Raw genomic sequence first — 9,166 nt, forward strand, 5'->3', positions numbered from 1 at the left:
CTGTCCGAGCCGAGAGGACGGAGGACAGATGAGTCCAGGGATTTCGTCGAGGTCTGGAATGTGGTCATACGACACAGACGGCGCGGAGCAGAGGGCTAAAGCTAGCAGACAGTTTAGCTTTGTGTCTGCGCATAAATGAGACGTATTGACGCTCAATGGAACATTTTACACACCGAGCCGGCGGCCCGTTATGAGCTCGCAGTGGTTTTGAGGGTGAATCAATGAGCTGCCTGGTGCAGCGTGTGTGTGTGAGGGATGAAATCAGCCTGGTGCTGCTCTAACCTGACTGAACAAAGACTGAGCTGAGTCACAACAAGACCTCAGTCCAACACATCGAATGGGAAAACCACGTATCTCCAAATATTCAAGGACAGATTCACCCATTCACACACACTCAAGGTGCAGACCTGCACGCACACACGCACTCCACTGGAGCGGCAGGGGTTAAGTGCCTTGCTCAAGGGCACCTCAGCAGTGGGAACGAGGGAGCAAGTGGTGCTTTTTTTAACCTGCCAGCCCGGGGGATTGAACCAGCGACCTTCTGGTCACAAACTTGTTTCTCTAAGCTTCAGGGCAGCTGCCACAGTGAAGCTATGACAAGCATTAACAAACACCAAGAAGTGGACACTGATGAGTGGATCCCTCAGATGTTCTCTTATCTTATCTTATCTTATCTTATCTTAATGATCACCCACAGGTGCATCATTCACACACAGTGAGGCGGGAGAGTAAATGTCTGCTGGAGCAGCTCAGCCGCCAGGTGTGACAGTCTGATAACTCCATCACAGGTCATGGTCGACTTTCAACACGCTGACCTCTGTTTGCCAAAGGTCAAGAACAGAACGTGTGTGTGTGTGTGTGTGTGTGTGTGTGTGTGTGTGTGTGTGTGTGTGTGTGTGTGTGCGTGTGTGTGTGGGTGTGTGTGCACATGAGTGTGTGTTGGTACGTTCATCCTCCTCCTCTCCTCCTCTTCATCGTGATATATCAGCCAGTGTTGCAGCATTAATCTGTGGTCGCCCTGCAGGTTGCACGTTGACTCTAAAAACCTGCACATGTGTGTGAGGGCACATAAACACACACACACACACACTCACGCAGGTTGGTTTTCATTTCCTGCATCACCCACCGCCCCTCCCCCACTTAGCCTAATTTTCCATCATAAACTCCCCTCGTTTGCCTTTGTCTTGGTTTTGAGCCGCGTGTCCTCGTTCACTGATCCCCGCGGGGGTATCCCATGATTCCTTGAGGCCAGGAGGGCTCTGCGAGGGGGGTCCGGTCCTAAAAACGGAGCGCTGACGTGTTCCTTCCAGCCTGCCGCTTGTGTCAGGCCCTGTCAGTTCTTGGTGAGTCCATAAAGAGAGTTTCCCAAACCTCCGAGCTGGAGCTGAGGCCTGATTTTAGCTCCCTGCATTACGCTGGAGCCCGATCACTCACCACAAGTGGAGCTCTGCAGCCACACATTTGCTTCTAATTTCATTCATTTTTGATGATCGCACATGTTGCTGTATCGACGGAGCCGGTCTGGTTTCAGTTTCCACCAGTTTGTCGAGTTCAGCGGCGTCACAGCTCCGCTCTTCATCCTGTCCAGAAGATCCTACAAAACTTCTGTCAAAACCTCAAAGAAATTCATGTTGGTCAAACATAAAATATCCTCCGTTCTTGTCTTTCACCTGAGTGTGACGGTATAATATGAAATGAATGTTCCAGATTTGTGTTGTTTCACTGAAGTCGTAAACTTGGCCTCCTGCCCGTGAACGCTGTCAGTCGTGTGTATTAGATTACATACAAGCAGGAAACAGCGCTGATTAAACCTGCTGTGGTCATCGCATGTCGAGCCTGGCTCAGCGAAGCTCTGATCGTAAAGTTTAACCTGAGTTTTTTTTTTTTATTTTGAGGTATATTTGAAGGAAAGTCTGCAGACAAACGACTCTGAGGTAACATGTGGCTTCTGATGTGCTCTCAGATAACTCCACAGCTGTAAAAGTCGCCTGCTACATCCTGATCGGAGTCGGAGCTTTCTCCATGCTCATGGGCTTCCTCGGCTGCCTGGGGGCCATTTATGAGATCCGCTGTCTGCTCGGCCTGGTGAGTGACGGCTTTCAGACACGGTGTGGGTGGAGGGTTTGCTGTGGAAATGCTGTAGTTTGGCTCGGAGGAGCAGTAATTTGAGCTCGTAGAGCGAGAACTCGGCTGCAGCCAACAGCAAAGCTCGAAAGAGAAATTTCAAAGATGCACTTGCACAATTAGTTTGGTGTGTGACTGCTAAATTAATGTTCATGTCTCAAGCTCTGAAAGTGAATGAAGACTCCAGTGTGCTGCGGGTGCACAGCCTGCACAGAGAGGTTGAAGATGATTCACCAGGAAGTCTCTGTTTTCTGTGATGGCTTCGTCTCTAAGTTGTGGTTACAAACTAGAAACCAGAAAAGTAAGAGATAAGAGTAAGGAAGGAAACTGAAATGCACAGAGAGTGTTTTAGAACGAGAAAAGGTTCATTTTGTATTCAGACTGTGTTTGTGAGCATCATCATGACGAACATGCTAACGATGTGCTGTTCTGTCGGACTTCCTGTCTGCGGCTCCGGCTGGTTTGGACGTACATCTCCAAAAACACCTCCCCAGTATACTTGCTGGGGACTATTTCCAGCGGCGGAAGAATCCACATTCAGTGTTCTAGTGAGAGTTTGGTGTCTGTGGGTTTTAGTCTAAATAAATCTGAATCACAGTCTCATCCGGTTTGACGGCACCTCTCAGTCCAGATGCGATCCAGCTGTTTCAGTACTCTCCAGATGTTTTTGGGTTTGACGAGTTTAACATCTGCTGTTTCTCCTCTCTCCTCAGTACTTCACCTGCCTCCTGCTCATCCTCATCGCTCAGGTAGCAGCCGGCGCTCTCATCTACTTCCAGAAGGAAGTGGTAAGTGATGTCACTTCCTCTTCACTCGTGTGGCTCGCAGCAGTTCGTTAGTCTCGCAGAGAATCCGGGCGTTAACGGGTTCTGACTAATTCTGGCTAATGGAATGTTGAGGTTTGCAGCACACCTGTTGATGATACACCCCCCCCCCCTTCTGATTGGCTGCGCTCACACCCACAATGTGTCACAACACGCCATCATCAGCAGAACTATGTGCTGCGGTTGTAGCATGAGAACAACTTCTGCTGTGACTAGAAGCTAATTCCACCCATCCAACAAGGACGCCGCCGTCACAGAGAGAGCGGCGTGTGACGAGGCGACACATGGTCAATGGAGCACCAGCAAAGTGTAACCGAAGCTGCCAGCGCTGCAGCGCCCTCTGGTGTTTCATCTCAGGCGTTTTACAGATAAGCGGGAAAAGCGAGCTTTAAAGGTTTAAAGTGTTCGATTACAAAGTGTCTGAAGAGCAGTTCACCATCACGTTTATCAGCAGAGAGTCAGTCAGTTTGCTGATTTGTTTCTGCTTCCATCTTTCTGCCTCTCAGAGTCTCTCAGCTTCAGATACAGATGCAGTTTCTTCTTTTCATGCGTAGAGTTTAGGTTTAGTTTGAACTGTGCTGAATATGAGCGCTCAGCACAGAACAGAAACACAGCTGATGAGTAAAATCTGGGAGGATTTTGGTGAAACTGACGCAGCTCTCAGCCCAGCTTCATAAATCTGACACAAGTGAAACAACAAACACTGGAACGTCACTTGTTCTCAGGTTTCATCCAGTCAAATCAGGCCTCCGAGCTCTGAGAGTGTTCAGCAAACTGCAGGCCTCCTCCGCCGTAAACAAACCAGGGCGAAACGTGTCGCGTGGATCTTTAAAGCAACACAAACTGTGAGGAGCGACGGCTCGTTGTGCTCGAAGGACCAGAGCTGCTGACGATTTGACGGGCAGAGACTCGACCGGTCTGTTCACGTGCAGGTGATCTGCTGGCGTCCTTTCACTTTAAACAGATTGTGACTGTGCAGCAGAGCTTTAATACCCAGAGCAGCATCTGCACACTGAAACACAGACTGCTGCATGTTTATATGGACGCTGCAGTAATTAACTCCAATGCAAAACATCTGTGTTTCCCTGTGACCGTGCGCTGCGTGCGCGTCATACGAGCTACCCTAATTACCAGCTTCCAGCTCATAAGCACCATTTATGTCAACATCCAAGCTGTAATTACGAGTGGGACGCTCAGGCGTTTCTGTAAGCTTTGACAGATCCAGCTCGATGCTTAATGAGATGCCTGGAAGTGTAAACAAATGGACTGACGTTAAAGGGAATAAAACCTAAATTTAATAGATTTACTTTTATTCCGTGAATGCATTGTGTTTCTAATCCTCACATCACCGTCTTCAGCTACCACATGACGTGAACACGAGTCGTTAACGTGGAGAAGAGAGAGGAGAGCAGAGCTTCACTCTGTGTGTTTTCTTTAAGTCTTAAAGGGCTGCAGCTAAACATCGTCTTTATTAATCGAGCTGTGGGTCATTTTCTTAATTGATAATGTCAGGAAATAGTGAAAATTATCCATCACAGTTTCCTGGATTTTATTCACACTGCTTGTTTTCTCTGACAGAAATAGATTCAGTACACTATCATGGAAGACTAAGAAAATATTCACATTTTAGCAGCTGGAACCAGAGAAATCTTTGGTTTTCTGCTCGTCTGGTCGACATTTCCTGTCTTTGTCACTACTGTCGCTTTCAAAAAAAGACAAAAAAATCGTTGAATTTCAGCTCTTCAGTCTTTTAATATGTGTGAACTGCAAACATGGAGGATTAGAAACACAATAGATGCACATTTTTAAGATTTTTACTCCAACTTTCTCCAAAGCAGCTGGACCTGAACTCTCAGTAAGATGCTTCTGTTACAGGATTGTTGAGTTTCTTGGATTTTTGGGGAATGTGACTGAAAACTGGGAAACGTCAACCGGACACATAGTTTATCCAACAGACGTCTACAGGTGTAACAGAATTTGGTCTGTTTTTAGGATTTGCTGCAGCCAAGAAACAAAAAACGGGCACAAAGTTTGAGAAAGTCTCCGACTTGGACCCAAAGCATCCTCGCTGATCCAGATGTCTTTGTTTAAAGCATCTGAAAAGGATGAAATGCCACAAAAAGCATTCAGTTCCTGGGAGTGCAGTTATGTTTATTGTATCTGGACTCCTGTTGGACGCTGTCAGACTGTTGCTCTCTGCCAAACAGAGTTCATGTAATCTGCTTTTCCAGCATGGAGACTCCTCGCCGGAGACCTCGAGTGTCTCAGCGTTCAGGTTTGAGGCTCTTGGAGAAACGATTCAGCAGCAATTACTCACAGATTTCCTGCTGCTCTGCTCTCCGCTGAGTGTATTCAGCTCCTGATTGTAATGTTCTGGATGAAATTTACATTTTACAGATCTGACTGCCAAATTCTTCCCTGCAAGAATTCACGGCTGGTGCCAGCTGACGTACCGAAGACACAAAGCAGAATAGAGATTATTCAAGTCGAACATGGCTCCGATGTTAAAGATGCAGCAGATTCAGGAACGTTCTGCAAAAAACAGGCCTGGTTTGACATTTTGGAAAAAAGGATTATTTCCTGTTTTACAGATTAAATGAGATCGGTATATAAGAAGCTTGAGCTAGCACCAGTTAGCTTAGCTTAGCATAAAGACTGAAAACAGGGAACAGCTGTTTCTCTCCAAACATTATTGTACACTTTGATTTTGTACAGATTAAAAAATCAGATGGAGCATGCTAACATTGCAGAAGCCAGGCTAGCCCTTTTCCCTTTGTCTCCAGTCTGTGTGCTAAGTTAAGCTAACCGAACCTGCTGATCGTCACGTGTAACCCTCAGCAAGTCCTGATGGGGAGACATACTGAACAAACCGCTAACAGTTTCCACTCGTCGCTGCTGTTAAATGTGTGTTAAGACCATTTTCATCCCATTTTTTGGCTGAATTTGGACTCCAGAGTGTCCTCCATGTCCTCAAGAAGCTAATGAAGGTGACACACATTTGCAGTAGCTAGCTAACAGCTTACTGCGCGCACTGACCTTTTGTGTGTGTGTGTGTGTGTGTGTGTGTTTGTGTGTGTGTGTGTGTGTGTGTGTGTGTGTGCTAACAGCTCAGAACTCATTAGTTAAACATAAGACACAACGTGGAACACACACAAAGACGCATGTCCTCGTTTCAGTTTGAGACACCTGAAACAAATCTGCTGAGCCTGTTTTTGCGTCACATGACCAATATTTAAACCACTGCTTTCTGTCAGCTGAATGAAGAGATGTCCAAGATCGTCACCAAAGTGCTGGACGGCTACCCCGGCAACAACTCGACCACGGAGCAGGCCTGGGACTTCATCCAGAGGAATGTGAGTAGGAAGCACTGATCTGGGGTCAGATTCACGTTGTTTAAATCTGTCTGAAATACAAACATGAGGCGCACACCTCACACTGAAGAGTTATCTGTCACCTGTGAAAAAGACCGCCGTCCTCACTGTTCGCTGAATCACCTTTGACTTCCTCAGTGGTCTCAGGTCTTCCTGGAGTCCCTCCAAAACACAATTCACATTTTCTCAAGTCTCAATAAACAAAACGTCCTGTTAAAACACAGAACAGTCAGTTTATAGGAAAGTGTATAAATTCTACACAAAGACACATTCAGGAATGAATTATTAGCACCTGCAGAACGTCTGGAAAAAGGAAATATAACACAGGAAGTGCTCGTTTGTGCCCTTCAAAATAAATCTACAAAACGTGTTGTTGTGGTCACCTGATGATTTATGTCCTCCAACATCGACCTTCTTCTTCTCACTTAGACATTTTACATCCAGACTGATCGAGTTCATTTGTGTGTAGTTTCAAAGGAAACATGCCAAATGTACCACATGACCACAAGCTCCTGGTTCAGTCCCACCTGCGTGGAATAAACATGATGTTTCAGCTTTGTCCAATCAATCGGACAGTCTGAGACCTGGTCCTCGTCCTGTCTGTCTGTAGATGGAGTGCTGTGGCTGGACCGGCCGTCTGGACTGGAACGGGAACATGGTCATCGTCAACAGCTCCCAGCTGCTGTTTCCCTGCTCCTGCCAGAACATCTCGCTCGCCTCGGGAAACTTCTCCGACAGCGGCTTCTGCGAGGCCCAGACGCCCGACTGGCCCGTCTACGACGTGGTAAGCAGCGTCTTCCTTTGCTCTCTCACCTGTGGGGCGTCCTTCACCTGCGCTCCTCATCCTCTGTGCTGTCGTTTGTCACCAGGGCTGCGCCGCCAGCGTGGAGAGCTGGCTCCTCACCAACATCGGGGTGGTCCTGGGGATCTGCGTCGGAGTGGCTCTGATTGAGGTACAGCAGCAGCATCACGCACCAGCGCCTCATTTAAATAACACCCAGCTGTCAATCAAAGCGCCTGAAAAGGACATCAGCAGTCAGACAGTCAGTCAGATGTACTGTTAAATCCATCCCGTCCTGTGTTTTTGTACATTTTCCAGCAGCTCCTCTTTAAATTAAACTGAAATTCATAAATGAAGACGAATGTTTTAATTAAAGCGCCTCCACGTTCTCTCATGTTATACTTCTACTTCATTTCAGAGGCAAATATTGTGCTTTTTACTTACATCAGCACATTTATCTGATAAGTTCAGTTGATGATGAATTAATGATGATGATGGTGAAGTTCACACGCTGCCCTGCTGTAAGTGAAGTCATTAAAATGAGCTCCAGCAGCTGTAACATTAACACATTAAAACATCGATAATTGAAATTCAGTGATTTAATAAACTCAGGATTCTGAAACGCGTCGTTCTGCATTATGAGTACTTTTACTTCGTACATTTTGATGCTAATACTTTTGTACTGCAGGACTTTCACTTGTAACACACTGTGGTATTAGTACTGAGGTAGAAGTCTGAGTTCTTTATCTTCAGATGTGCTTTAAATGTCTTCCCATGAGTTGATTGTGTCTTTATTGATCTCGATCGAAGCGCGTGAAGGTGAAGTTCAGGCTGCACAGGTGAGACGTCTGACAGGTGTGTTGTTGTGTGTCTACAGCTGCTGGGGATGATCCTGTCCATCTGCCTGTGCAGGAGCATTCACACCGAGGATTACACCAAAGTGCCAAAGTACTGAAGGCGCCGGGTGGAAGCGACTCGGCCGAGCTGCACAGACAGAGCGAGAACAGTCGAATAATGCGTTTTTTTCCACCTTGTGTTCGGTGAAACGTTTGTCCAAATGTAAAATAATGTGTGTTTGCTTTATATTCTGTTAGATTCTTCCTCTTCTCGTGAGGCGCCTCCGTCTTTTCCGTCAGTCCAGTTTCTTCGGAGCACTTTAGAGACTTTTGATCCCGTCGACAGAACGAGTTTGGAAAGCAAGAAAAGACGGACGGGCAGTAAGAAGTGAAGTTTGAGGGACGAGCAGACGCTCAGGCTCAGATTAGTGTCGAGTTTCCACCTCCTGGTTTCAGGTGTGTGACGGCAGAAGCTGAGTGACACCTGATTGGACAACTGGAAAATCCATCGAGTGTTTTTTTATTTTCTTTTATACACCAGCGTTTTGAGTTGTTGTGAAATGTTTTTAGTACCTTTGTACATAATTTTAGTCATTATGTGTGTGAATTTGAATCCAAAAAATACTGCCAGTCTTTTCTTTAGCAGCTGTCGTTTTTTCCTGCTTTCTTTCTTCTTTTGTTCTGGTAATAATAGAAATAATGAGATACTAAAGAGGAACATTTATGATATTTGTTTTCTGAAAGTATCGCTCCCAGTTTGCATCTGTCTGTGAGGACCAGGAAAACAGGACTTTTGTAAAAGGAGCTTTAAATTGATATCCAGGCTCGTATTTTAGCCACTTTAAAACGAGGGTGTGCGACGTGAAGCATTTCTTTAACCTCGGTCAAATCATGTGAACTTAAACTATGAGGAAACAGATTATTTTTGGGGGAGATCCATCTTGGAAATGAAATTTGTTTATACAGAAAAATCATTTTGAAATTCGTTTATGTACAATTTTAACTTTCAGCCAAGATGTTGTTGTTGTTTTTATAATGTACAAATCCACCATCCTGTTTTCTTTTTGTGTACAGTCTGTATGGAAAACATCCCATTAACCTCTAGAATAGTTTCTAAGACAACAAGGGAACGTATGTTTAGTGCTAGATGGACCTCAGAGTAGTAAGCGTGTACTCACAACATTCACTATACTTCACTTTGCCAATAAACTGATTACAGAAGCTTGTTTG

At 45.8% G+C, this 9,166-nt stretch overlaps 1 protein-coding gene across 1 annotated transcript in view; it reads left to right on the forward strand.

Annotated features, from left to right (window-relative positions):
* LOC143323202 (CD82 antigen-like) overlaps positions 1 to 9,157 on the forward strand; it is a 28,645-nt gene extending 19,488 nt beyond the window's left edge. Inside the window, exons 4-9 of the mRNA XM_076734921.1 lie at positions 1,964 to 2,085; positions 2,838 to 2,912; positions 6,203 to 6,301; positions 6,930 to 7,103; positions 7,189 to 7,272; positions 7,978 to 9,157. Of these exons, the coding sequence (XP_076591036.1) occupies positions 1,964 to 2,085; positions 2,838 to 2,912; positions 6,203 to 6,301; positions 6,930 to 7,103; positions 7,189 to 7,272; positions 7,978 to 8,055 (632 nt within the window). The 3' untranslated portion in view covers positions 8,056 to 9,157. The remainder of the gene's footprint in view (positions 1 to 1,963; positions 2,086 to 2,837; positions 2,913 to 6,202; positions 6,302 to 6,929; positions 7,104 to 7,188; positions 7,273 to 7,977) is intronic.
* The last annotated feature ends 9 nt before the right edge of the window (positions 9,158 to 9,166 follow it).

Source organism: Chaetodon auriga, chromosome 1 (assembly GCF_051107435.1).
Source record: "Chaetodon auriga isolate fChaAug3 chromosome 1, fChaAug3.hap1, whole genome shotgun sequence".
NCBI classification, from domain to species: Eukaryota; Metazoa; Chordata; class Actinopteri; order Chaetodontiformes; family Chaetodontidae; genus Chaetodon; species Chaetodon auriga.